The 12,957-nt window shown below is 42.7% G+C and overlaps 1 protein-coding gene across 3 annotated transcripts in view; it reads right to left on the bottom strand.

Moving 5' to 3' along the window:
- samd12 (sterile alpha motif domain containing 12) overlaps positions 1–12,957 on the bottom strand; it is a 121,005-nt gene that overhangs the window by 12,488 nt on the left and 95,560 nt on the right. The window contains exons 5-6 of one of the 3 annotated variants that reach the window (XR_011693922.1): positions 8,686–11,584; positions 7,174–8,595 (exon numbers count right to left, since the gene is read on the bottom strand). The exons of 1 other annotated variant lie outside the window; for it this stretch is intronic. Coding sequence is in view for 1 of the 2 variants with exons in the window: in XM_071500532.1 (XP_071356633.1) it covers positions 11,553–11,584 (32 nt within the window). In the remaining variant the exon portion in view is untranslated. Of the gene's footprint in view, positions 1–7,173; positions 11,585–12,957 lie in introns of those variants that run through there. One more of the 3 variants, XM_071500532.1, reaches the window with a different exon arrangement.

Below are 12,957 nucleotides of genomic sequence, written 5' to 3' on the forward strand. Positions count from 1 at the left end.
TAAACTCAGTTGAGTTATGCTCTGATTTTACACATTTTTCTCATGAGCTGGAGGAAAACTGATTTGGAGAATATACAATTTTTAGTGTCAGCAGAAAATGCCACAGCGTTTTTGTTATCTCCAAAAAGTCTTCCAACCTAAACAACAAAATAGGTCATCTGTTACTGCTTTGGAAAACGGCCCATCTTGGTGGGGGACGTCTTCTGATCTGACAACCGGATCAGAGGGACGTCATCACTTATCAGTGCAAATTCTCCAAAAAAGAAGATGAAGAGTTTACAACCGTGCTAGTGACTCTGTGAGGCGGTACACAAGCAAAGCTAAATGCTAACATCAACATACTGTGCTCAATATGACCATGCTTATATGACGGTGTTAAAACGTATTTTAGCATGATAACATTTGCTAATTAGCACTAAACACAAAGTAGTAGAGCTGAGTGTGATGGAAATGCCATATGTTTTTCAGGTATTCGCTAAAAACCAAAATACAGGACAGATTCAAACTTAAGGAAGTCATTAAAACTAATTCTGTGGAGGACATGTTTATCTGTACCACATTTAATGTCATCCTTGCTGCAAGTTTAAATACCAAGTACTCAATGATACAGAAAGACTGTGATCATTTTAAAAGAATCCAGTGTTGACTGTTGGTAAAAGAGTTTTTTGTCAACACTCAAGCTCGATATGCTCGCAGAGAGATTTTAGTGCTATAACAATGTAATGCTACCTGCCCCTCTGTCTCTGAGAGACAGCAATTATTATTTGCGGGACCACAAGTGTTCACATGTCAGGAAAACGTAACCTTGGTTGTTTTACGTATTTGAACAAATGACCAACTCTGTAGATTTTCAGATGAGGACAGTCTTTCTACCAAAGTTCAAACAAAGTGCTTGGTGACACCAGTCAACATGAACTTGGCAAAAAGACAGAGCCTCCTCCAACTATGATTGGTTGACGTGCAACATGCAACCTACTTTGGATGGAAAAGTCACAGCAGGAGTTTAAGACACCACAATCACACAGATGCCTGACTCGTCAAAACAAACCCAAACTGAAACAACAGCCTGATGGGTAATCAGATTTTCATAATACCATGGACATGTTTGCCTAGAAACTGTGAGATTTTGATCAGATCTATGGTTAACCAGAACCCACATACAAAGTTGCACAACAAGGTAGGAGGAGAGTTTCTGTTTGTTCCAACCACCCATCCATTACCTGCAGCTGGCATGAATTTGGCATAAAGATATTTTGAAAGGGTCCAATTTTCTCTGAGAATAGCGAGCAATGGCAGAGCAGAGAATGGAGGGCACTGAAACTAAATGAAATGTCCGAGGGAGCGCATTAAAATTTTCCTCACGTACTGGTTTATATGGGTCGAGCCTGCTGACCATAAATGTTCCTTTTCTATCGATCATCAACCTGTAAGATAAATATGACCCTGACAAACAAACTGCTTCTGTCTCAATAACAATTCTAGTAAGGGAGCAATTTAGGACACTGATGTTAATCATTCACCGGTGGAAATACCCTGACATCAAATATCTCCTGTCCAGGTGGGGAAAACGGAGAATGAAAAGACTCTAAATGAATAGTGACTCATACACACAGTGGATGAAAGTGAGGAGGCCATCAAACACGGCTGTACTTTAAACCCCTTAGGATACTAGCACCACCACACGTTTCCCTGTCCCAGTTCTGTGCAACAGTGAAAACAAGAATAGACGATTTCTCACCAAAGGCGTCATGTTACATCATTTCTTTTTGTTCTGTGTTTTTGTTCTTTTTTGTTTTGTTTTTCTTTTTTTTCTACATAGTATAATTCCACAGTGAAGCCATGAAGCCAGTCACTCAAACTCGACAAAGGCCCAGCAGTGTGAAATGTGTCGGCCATTTTGGCTCTGAAAGAGCTGGTGGCACGTAGAGCAACTGCTCATTAGAAGGCAAGTGTGACAGAGCCTCTGTCCCCGCCACCAGACGGGTTCGGCTTCCTCACCCAAACAGGAGAGGGAGAGCGGTGAGAGAGAGAGAAAGAGAGAGAGAGGAGGAGAGAGGCAGATGGCGAGTGCAAAAGAGAGGGGAGGGAGGAAGGCCGCAGGGAGAGTGAAAGTGAAAAATAGGTGAGAGGTGGGAGTGAGGAAGAGATAGAGTGTGAGAGAGGTGGAGGGAGAGAGGGCAAGGGAGTGAGGGCTGGAGAGAGAGGGAACGTGCCGGCAGATATCATTAGGGTCGGGAGCAGGGCTTTTTAACGAGCAAGCTCACAGCACCCCTCCATCCTCAGTGGCGCCTGCTGGCTGGAGGCCCCCAGGTCCTGGCTCCCGAGCAGGGGCTCTGGCCTGTTCCATCACCGCTGAACATAGGGGGGAGCTGACGGGTGGAGATTCATTTTTTTTCCCTCCCTACCTGTGGAGCTCATTTACACAGACACACGCACAGGCTTTAAAAAAAAACCCAAGAAACATTAACTCAGGATCGCACTCGCACACACAAACACACACACACACAGCCTCGGGGAGTGAAGTTTTACCGTGTGCGCTCTCTGTTTTTTTCCCCTTCTTCTGTCAGAAGTATAATTGACTCTGCCTGACACATAAACATAGTGGTAATAACCCCGGCTTCCCCTTGATGTCGAACGATAGAGCGCACAGCTGTGCGAGGTGCTGGGAAAAGTCACCGGGCAGCGGGCGTCTGAGGGCTTGTAGCATCCCCGCCGCCGCCTGTTCAACCGTGTGACTGCACTGCCGCCATAGGAGGCTGACCAGAAAACATTTCCCTGCAGACTTCGAAGGAGAGCCATTTCTCATTTGAATACATCAGTTGAAGGAAGGGGAGAGAAATTGGAATCAGAAGGCTGAGAGGTTATGTGAGATAGAGGCTGAGGCAAAAAGCAGATGGAAGAGTAGAGAATTACAGACGGAATAATAGCTGTGAAGATGAATAAAACACCATGTTAGTGCCTCCTCTGGCTATGCACCACAGAAATACATCAAAGATATCAAGCTTTACACAATTGTGACACTTTCTTTAATCGATTGCTCTGATGTGAAAAACATTGCATATTATCATTTTACTAGTTATCAACAAATCACATGAAAAGACGCATTAAAAGATAAATTGATCCGACAGACAAGTTTTGCCTGAGTAACCAGAGCCTGATGTCTTTATTCCTCAGTGTCACAGACCTAAAAAGATTAATGATGAATGCGCCCCACTGTTTTTACATATTGCCTCTTTCTGATAAATATGGGCACATGTCTATATGAGTTGATATGGACAAAAAAGAAACAAACAGTTGCCTGATGACACAACAAGCAAATATGGAGCAACACTGTCCATCATTAGTTGTGCCTCTGGTCACCTTTAGTTCTGTTTTCTTCTCCACCAGCTTCTGAGAAAACCGTCTAGCTTCATAGGAGCTAAATGCTCCACCATGTTTACAAGCCAGTCGCTAACTTTCTCTGCTGTTTGGTACTGGGCAGACACTATGGATTTATCAGAGCTTCTTTGCTCTGAAAAAAAAAAAGAGCAAATACTGAACCAAAACAGCAAAGTTGCAGGTTATAAAACCAAAACAATGGACTAAAAGACACTAAAATGCTCCTTTGAGCTAAGGGAGACTACTGAGTTGGTTTGATGAGTGAATCTTTTCACATTACAAGTAGTCACTTAACCCTAGGCTAATATAAAAGAATAATTCATGCAGCTTTAAGGTACAAGTGCTACTTGGAGCTGCTGCTTGATTACTTCAGGAGGGAGCTGAACTCAATGTAAAGGTTTTCAAGTGGAACCTCCTATCTTTCTGACCAATTATTTCCCCCATCTCCATGTACTGTGGTCGTCCAGTCGGAATAGATTTTGCAGCCTTCTAGTTTGACCTGAAAAAGACCCCCTTAAACTGTGAAAGGTTGCCACAGTAAATCTGTGTAACGGAAGTGCGACTTAGCCTCCGCAGCGCTGACACTGGACGTGACAAAGCTGGCAAGATAAAACCCCATGAAAAGTGGCTGTTGGCGATGAGAGCATAGCCAGGCAGTGGAGAGCGAGGACCGGGGAGTTCACGACCGGATGGATGTCAGCTTGATCTATACTCAATCAACGCACAGCGAAGGTTGATAAGACGGCTTAACCTCCTCGGCCGGCGAGGACAATCTCATGATGCCCGCTTGCATGTGTACGAACACAACAGGCACACTGACGTTTTCCCTAACACATGCAGATGTGATGATAAACAGAGATCAGACGTTCCTCATCAAAATAAGCAACATCAATTGATTTTAAAGGTTTTTCATATTGACAGGTTGAGTGAGAACAGGGTGAGAGGTGGAGGGTTAGGGAGAGAGGGAGAGAAAGAGAGAGAGAGAGAGAGAGAGAGGGGGGGGGGTGGAAACAACAGAAGAACAAAAAGCAAATAGAAAAAGAAAGAAGAAAGAAGTTGAATAAAAGTTGAAAAATGTAAGCAAGTGAATAAAACAAGGATGGGTGGGTGGGGGGGGGGGGGGGGGGGGGGTGGGGGGGGGGTGGGGGGGGGGGGTGGGGGGGGGGTGGGGGGGTGCAAACCACTAGCTGAAAACAACTTGTACTGAGAAGTCAAACAAGATAAGAGGAAAGGGGAGAGGGGAGAGATAAGACACAGGGAGAGACAAGGAAAGCATGAGAAAGAGTGTGAGAAAAAACTTCTTTTTTTTTATGTTGTCAGAGTGGTAAAGCTTTAGTACATAAGAGGCCTTATTGCCCCCTCCTTCCCCCCCTGACAATACAACATGAAGGAAAACAGATGTGATAACCCTTGTTGCTCAGTGTGATACTGTGTCAAGTACCGAGTAACACGCACACAGACTCTGACAAACACTAACGGTGTGTGGCCAGAGCCCCCTATCTGACTACCAGTGCTCATCATGACACTCCAAAGGGGCTCAGCGTGCGCACTGTCTAAGATGTTTAATTCATACAGCCGCCTGCTTGTGCTCGACATGAAATGTGTGACGGAGGAAGATGGGAATGCAGAGCGTTCTGCGCAGGAGCCGGGCTGAGGATGATGCAGAGACACAGGAGAGGGAGACTACATAAATAGAGAGAGAGAGAGAGAGAGAGTGTGTATGCATGTAGAAGGAGAGAGAAATAAAGGAAAGTGATGTAGGAGTATCCACAGCGACATAGAAAACCAGGATATAGAAATAGACACAGCTGAAGTGTGAAGCAATACAATAATACCAGAGAGGGAGAGAAATGAATAGATGATAGAGCACGTGTTTGAGATAGATTCTCAGATTCACACAGAATGAGAAATGGATAGAATTAGAGCAGTGAAACTGAGAGAGAGAAGAGACGGACAGGGTAAAGGGAGAAAACGGGGGAAATTTCACACACACACACACACACACACACACACACACACACACACAAGGACAAAAACTGTGGAGATTTCATCCAGGCAGGTGGTGAGAGCCCAGAGCGCTCAGGGTGTGTGTTGCAGGTCTCGGGAGAGGCAGGCAGGGGACTGAGCGCTAGCGATTTTCTGTCATATCTCTCTTTCTCTTCATCCCTCACGCCTGTTATCTACCTCCTCCTCCTCCTCCCTCACCCCACCCTTGCCACTGCGGTATAGCCCCGCTTAAAAAGTACTACAGCATGTGTGTGTGCAGGGCATCAATTTCAATTCATCCAAAGACTGATACGTTGGTATAATTACATTCTCAAAAATTAAGACCATGTTTTGTATGTCACCTGCTCTTTCCCTTCCCTTCTCCTGTTGCAACTATTAAATCTGAAAGCTGTGGGTCTGTGTTGTGCTGGAAGAACTGTGTATCTTGTACACTCCAAAAATGTATACTTTTGAGTAAATCATTTATTAATGCACTATACATCTGCCATCAGCCATTAATAATATGTTTTTCACTGGCAACATGGGAAAAACACTTTTGAATAGTGTATAACTGCCTTTAGCATCTATAATGAATGGCTGGATTAGTCTGGATGTTCCTATTACTGATCTATAAAGTCCTTAAGTCATTCATTCTAATCTCACTTCACTCCTCACTGCCTTGCACAGCCATTGACAGACATTATGGAAAGCATCAACACATAAAACATATACTAGTAACTATCACGTTACCTACAAAATAACATTAAAAAAAATAAACCACAGACATAGAGGGAGATGATATTTTAAAAGAACTCATTTGCAAGTTTAGATATATGATTTTTTGTGCTTTTAACTATATAAATCTTCATGTAATTCTGAGAGTCTTACTTTGGTGGGTCATTTTGACCATCCAGAGTGCACTTTGAAAGATTGAATTATTAACCATTAGTAATTAATTAATCATCAATAATATTTAAGCTTTTAACCTTAAACCCTCTAAGATGAAAAAAAAATTAAAAATGATCTCTTCTTAGAAAGTGGTACATACAATGTGCTGTAATGTTGTGTTACTTAAAGCTCCTTAAAACATGGCTTCAGGGGGCGGCCCGGTAGTCGAGTGGCTAGGGCACGTACCATGTTGAGCGCAAGACGCTCTTAGCAGGGCAGTCACTGGTCCGACTCCCCTCTCTCTACCCCCTTTCCTGTCAGTCTCCACTAAGCTATAATAAAGGCATAAAAAGCCCAAAATAATAATAATAATAAAAAAACAAAAAAAAAAAAAAAAAAAAAACGTGGCTTCAGTGTTCAGTTTTTCTCAATAATACCAAATGTTATGTTTGTTTAAATATTAGTATTTTCTGTGTTGAGGGTAGAGGAAAATTGATTTGCTGTTGTTGCTGTCTCTCTGAGAAGTGGAAAATGAACAGTGTTTAAGTTTGTATAGATTATTCACACCATTGTGCATATATGTATTGTGCATTGTGCATTAGACGTGGCAGAATATAAAAACTGTGAGAGTACTCAGAGTCATTTGTCGTTGTGATCTACTGGATGCTGCCAGACCTGCCAATGTCAGACCGCTGCAGCCGCTGCAGCCGCTCCAGCCGCAACATCTGTCAGGAAATCTTTTTTGCAAACTCAGTCTACATCTGCTGCGTGTAAGTAGATGTACATACAAGCACAGAACTGAGCAGAGCAGATTTACAAAGATTTGTAACATCCCAATTGGCCAGTCACACCCCCCCCCCCCCCCCCCCACACACACACACACACACACACACACACAATAAACACAGAACACACTGTACATGAAGATTAATCTGTTTATTATATACTCATCGTGATATCAATATCATCATTAATATCCATCATTAGGCACCTTATATGTAGATAGATTGGGAGTAGAGACTTGCTCTGCATGCCTGTTGGTTACAAAAACTAAATTGAAACATGCTGTCAACATGGGGAAAAAAAAAAATCGTAGATTTGTTTGTCTTCCATTTAGTTTGTGTTTGAGGTGTTGCTTATATGTCTGCTTCTACATGTGTTTACGCATAACTTATGTGAAGTGTGTGAGCAGCCGTGACTGTTTACTGCTAATTTGTTGAGTATTCTGTGTGTGTTTAGTTCTTCTGGGTGTGTGTGCTTGTGTGTGTGTATTTTATACACAACCTCTGGGTTTGTGTGCATTTTACTTGCGTGCCAGCTTGTGAAAAAGTTCTTGTGCAATAATGTTGTGTGAGGTTTAGTCTGGCATTCTCTTGTGTAACAGTGCACTGTGTATCAGTGTCTATGAGTACGTGCCAAACCTCTTACAGGTACTGGGAGACTAAGGGCTGAGCCAGTTCAGGCAAGTCCTCGGACACCTTGGCATAGTTGCCAGATGTCAAGCTGGTTATACCTGGATATCTGTGCCAGAAACACTGTGGGAAGTTTCCCTCATGCCTCTGAAGGAAAATGTATTCCCCTGCTTCCCTCCCTGCAAGTATAGAACATACACTCTGGAGAGCAACAACAAAAGAATCAATATTTCTTTACACTCAGGGTTATTACAGTGCTGCAGCCGAGGATATGGATAACTAAACCACACTGCTACTGTACATTTGTTATGTAGTGGAAGAGCCTGCAAGCAACTTTATGTCTTGACCCAAAGTTTAGACTAAATTTGTCCAAATTAATTTCAGACACTTTGACGACAAATGAATGCATTTTGACACAAACACTTCCAATAATCCTTTACAGCCACATTGAAATCAAGAACTGAAAATGAGTTAGAATACAGAGTACTTTCTTTACAGGGCTACCATCAGAAATATGATGAAATTCAATGCAAGTGGTTCATATACTGTTATACTGACACAAGAAGGCAGCCTTGTGTTCTTTTCCCACAAGATTTTGGGAATGCATGGACCTTGGTTTTTGTCAGGCTCTTATGTGCACACTTTAATACTTCTGACTATATCCAAGCAAAATGCAGAATTTAACCTAAAATTCACCTTGGGAAATATTCTTTTTTTGTTTATTGCGGAGAGATAGATGAGAAAAATCAATACCACTCTCATGTGACTGCTAGACATGAAGCTACAGCAGCAGTCAGTTAGCTTAGCCTAGCATAAAAGCAAAGAACGGGGCAGGAGGGTACACAGGTAGTAAATGGCTAACTATTTCAGCCTTGTGGCATCTTTAAAGCTCGTTAATTATTAAGCTAAGCTAAGTGGCTCCTGCCTGAAGCTTCGCGCTTTTTGGACAGAAATGAGAGTGGTATCAATCTTATCATATATCTTTTGGCAAGAAAGCAAATTTAGTGCAGACAGTCTAAACTTTGTGTTTTTTTAAATTGGAACTTTTACTCAGATACAGTCAGACATATTTGAACATAAGAGCCTGGCAAATTCAAGGTAGTTCAAAAAAAAAAAAGAAAAAAAAAAGAAACAAGATTTCATGTGATATTTGGTGAACTTTAGAGGTGATGGTAGGAGGATTTTGTTGCCTTGGGACAGAGCCAGGCTAGCTGTTCCCCCTCAGTCTTTATGCTAAGCTAGGTAGCTGGCTGTAGAATCCATTTAGCAGGCAAATACTAGAGTGGTATCAATCGACTAATTCTTCACAATGAAGTTAATGTGTTTTTCATAATGTTGAGCTACTTGTTTAATGACAACACGCAGCTATATTGACTAAGTTGTTTGAACAATAACATACGTAATTTATTACATTGATGAAAATGGTTAGTCTATATTATGAAGTCCAAAACTCCTGCTCACAGTTGCTTGCACTAATTAAACTGGGCCTCACACTTGGCAGCCTTTTATCACTACAAACCATTTCTTCAAGTTTAGTTGTTGACATTTTCCAATCTGAAATTGAGGAGTGAAGAAATTCCAAACTTAGCAGAAGCTTCAGCCCTCCCCTTCCTCCTGTGGCCTTGACAGACATGGACACGGCATCTCCACCCGACCGTGAAATAGCCACTTGTGTTTTAGCCTGAACAACTCTATTCCTATGTGACTGTCTCACACACACACACACACGCAGACACACACATACACAGACACACACATACACACAGTGCTTGAGGCTTTTGTAATCTGGGAGGACTGACTGTATGTCCCAAAGAACTGATCAATACTATTCAATCTGCTTGCAGGTCCTTTGCCGCATTAGGCGACGGCCGCTATCCAAACAATGAATGGCTGGACACAGAGGGACCCGTGTACAAATGGAATCCCATTACAACGCAATGGCTCTCAGGGGCCGACGCTGACCCCCTTTTTTATTCCCTCTCCACCAACCGCAGCAGCTATTTTATGCTCCTCTGACTGACAGCTCCCTTCCAGGAAAGGAAAGATGTTGTTACCGTGACAACAGCTCATGCTACACCGACGTGGATACGAGCTTTTGATAAATATCACTCCAGTACATGGAAATCAGCAGGTGATATTTAGAGGTCATTATACTGGCTACAGGATTTTATAATGTATTTACACTCATAGACATAGTGTGGAAGATGACAGTGATCTAAGTAACAGCTGTTTTGTTTTATGACAGACACATGTGCTTTTAAGTGCAGCTAATATACCTATAATATCAACAGTGAGTGGCCATTATTCACATTGACAGCAGAGATTTGAGTTTCTCATCAGAGATAAATAGGATACTGTGGTGTCTTCCTAACAGACTGACATACAACACTTCCATGATAAGCTCTTGCACACAGCACATCTCCTTTCTACACATATATTGCATCTAAAAATAGTTTCAAGCAGTGAGATGGAAAGCAGACAAAGCAATAAAGAGTTGGAGATTCGGAGGTGAGGGAATGAAAAAGGCTCCTCTTTTGTTATCAGCGATGTCTTTTCTTCTTTTGCTCTGCTCATTAGCAGTAAAGAATTTCAAGTTATAGCATCTCTTGGTTCACTGAGCCCTTTTCCTTTCCCTTTCAGGCCACCCTCTTCTGGGTTGCCAAATCAGTTTACCTACTAGCACAGTGCTTTTAGGGACACAAAGGGAATTTCCTTCTCGCAGCTCATCCGCCTTTCTTTTCTCTCCAGGTTCTGCTTCATTGCCTTCAGATTGCTTTTCACAACAATGTTGTATATTTTCGGGGAGCCAACTTAACCGTCCCTAATGTGACGCCAGGTTCAAGTGTTTATTCCCCCTACTAACTGTTTTCACAGTGAAGTTCTCCCAGGCTTACTGACTACATCAGGAGAGCGATCCACAAGATGCAGAGGGTTCACCAGGCTTTGTCGAACACTGTTCACGGGATCTATGCACAGAATGGGAGAGAGAAAAAAGCACAAAAACACACACACACACGCATGGTTGTGTAAAATGTGTCACCCTCTTGCTGTTGTTGCAATATAGTCTGTGAGGAGATAAGGGGGAAGAGTGAGGGAAGGAGAGGTGTATAGGAGAAGTCTTGTAGACAGACTTTTTTTTTCTGCCATTACCAAAAGTCCTTAGTCGGGCAGAAGCAGGCTCAGCAGGGCACCACAAGGGTACTCATGGGAGAAAATACACATTAAAGTGCTACAATGAAGGAGCTAACATGCCACTAACAGACTGTGAATAATACTGTAGGTGTCACTCTTTACTGTAAGAGTAGGGGTAATGATTTGGGATCAATTCCCTAAAAGCAAAATAGCACACACATAAAAATATGGTCCCACCACAAGGCAATGGTATCACTGTGTTTAAATGCTTTCAGGAAACCCAGCCAAGCAAACATTGGATTCTGGGTAGATGGCGGTTTGAGGAGGGGGAGGGCTTGGCTATTGGGTGTTGCTCTTGAGGGAGAGGGATTAAAGGGATGTATGAGAGGAGTGTAGGAGTTATAGCGTTAGAAGTCTTGTGAAGGTTTAGCTGCAAAGGTCAGAAATGACTGGAGATGGGACGCCTGTAATGGAAACTATTGGTCAGACTCCAGGAAGCTGTGAGGAATTGTTTGGACTGCGAGGAAACAGCGAGTCAGAACTCGTGGGAGCTGCTTAGGAGTGGCTGGGAAGGAAGGAAGGCAGGGGTATTTTTCCAGATAAGTCTTCGGAGAAGGCGAGGACAGAAACCAAAAGGTGTGAAGCGGAGAGCTGTGATTGGTCCAGGGAGAAGTCTGAGGATCACGTACTGGGAGGATGTTGGCAAGGTGGTGGCCATCTGTGTCCTTTTGTGACTGGGTATCCTGCTCCGTCAGGCTATGGTGAAGATGGAGTGCACTCCAGAGAGGCTGCAAAAAGAAAAAGACAAGACAGAAAAGATTGGAAAAAGTTTGTGTGAAAGTTACAGAAAAGATGGTTGGGGTGTGAGACGGGGAGGAAAGTGGCCTCGTTGGAAAGAGGAAGAGGTTGAGAAAAATCACAAATGGCAAGAAAGAGAAAAATAAGACGAAAACAGAAGAACAAAAAGAGAAATGATGACGACTATCACAGGAAGAGTGGGGAATGGGGGGGGTGTAAAATGAAACCGAGAGGAAATTAAGAAGTTGAGATCAAACAGCAAAAAAAAGAGAAAGGGCCAAGATAACAAGCATGGGCACAGTGAGGCATAAAAATGGATCAGGGGGATGGAATTAGAAAAATAGACGAGAGAGGAGGGAGATAAGAGAGACAGGATAAAAGAGAGAAAGAGGCAGAGAGAGAGGGGGAAGACGAATAAAAAGAGAGGAGACATAATTATAAAATGGCGCAAGAAAATCAATGCAGTGGGCATCATTGTGCTTGCAGGCACCGTACAAAAGGAGGTGGAGAGCAGCAGTGTGTCCATCAAACGCACACGCACCAGCACATGTCAGTGTCACACACAAACACACAAACACACACACAGAAGCATTTCAAATGCAGAGTGAAGACAAGGAGGATGAGTCAGGCAGATGAAGCGGAGAGAGACAAGTGACATTTAGAGCTCAGTCAGAGCATGTGATGACAAGGCACAAAGATACATGCCAGCCCTGACTCTGACAACAGCTTGTGTGTGTGTGTGTGTGTGTGTGTGTGCACTGCAGAGCTCAGTGCAAGGAAACAGATTTGTGATTTTATACATTTTTCCTTTCACCTGTGGGAGCTGAAACTCGGTGCCAACACAGAGCTGAGAATACATGTTAACATTTTAAAACTTCAGGGTATAGTAAAAGAAGTGTAGTAGGAAAAGTCTGCAGATTCACTTCTCTAGTGGTGGAAGTCATATCCCTTGAACTTCAAACTGTTCTCTATATAAAACCATATGAGGCGCTTAAACAGGAAATTGGTGTAATTAATCTTACTTAATCTCTAATCTCTAACTGCTAACATCTCATAGACCTCCGAAATGTGACAAGGCTGCAACAAGTCACTACTTTTTTTTTATGGGGTCACGAGCAAAAAAGAGCAGGAGCCACTGATTTCATCAGTATTTTATAAACCCAAATTACTATCTCGCTAAGGTGAGCAGTTAGCTTCAGCTGTGAGATAAATGTAGTGGAGGTGTCTGTTAAGTATAAAGTAGCAAGAAATGAGAAAACTTCAATAAAGTACTTCAACATTGTACAGTAACTAACTAAGTGTACTGAGTTACATTGCACCCTGGCAGCACTATTATTATACACATACATGAACAGACATGCAA

The sequence above is a fragment of the Trachinotus anak genome, unplaced genomic scaffold, assembly GCF_046630095.1.
Source record: "Trachinotus anak isolate AG129_WGS33_773 ecotype Australia unplaced genomic scaffold, CSIRO_AGI_Tana_v1 ptg000016l, whole genome shotgun sequence".
Lineage (NCBI taxonomy): Eukaryota > Metazoa > Chordata > Actinopteri > Carangiformes > Carangidae > Trachinotus > Trachinotus anak.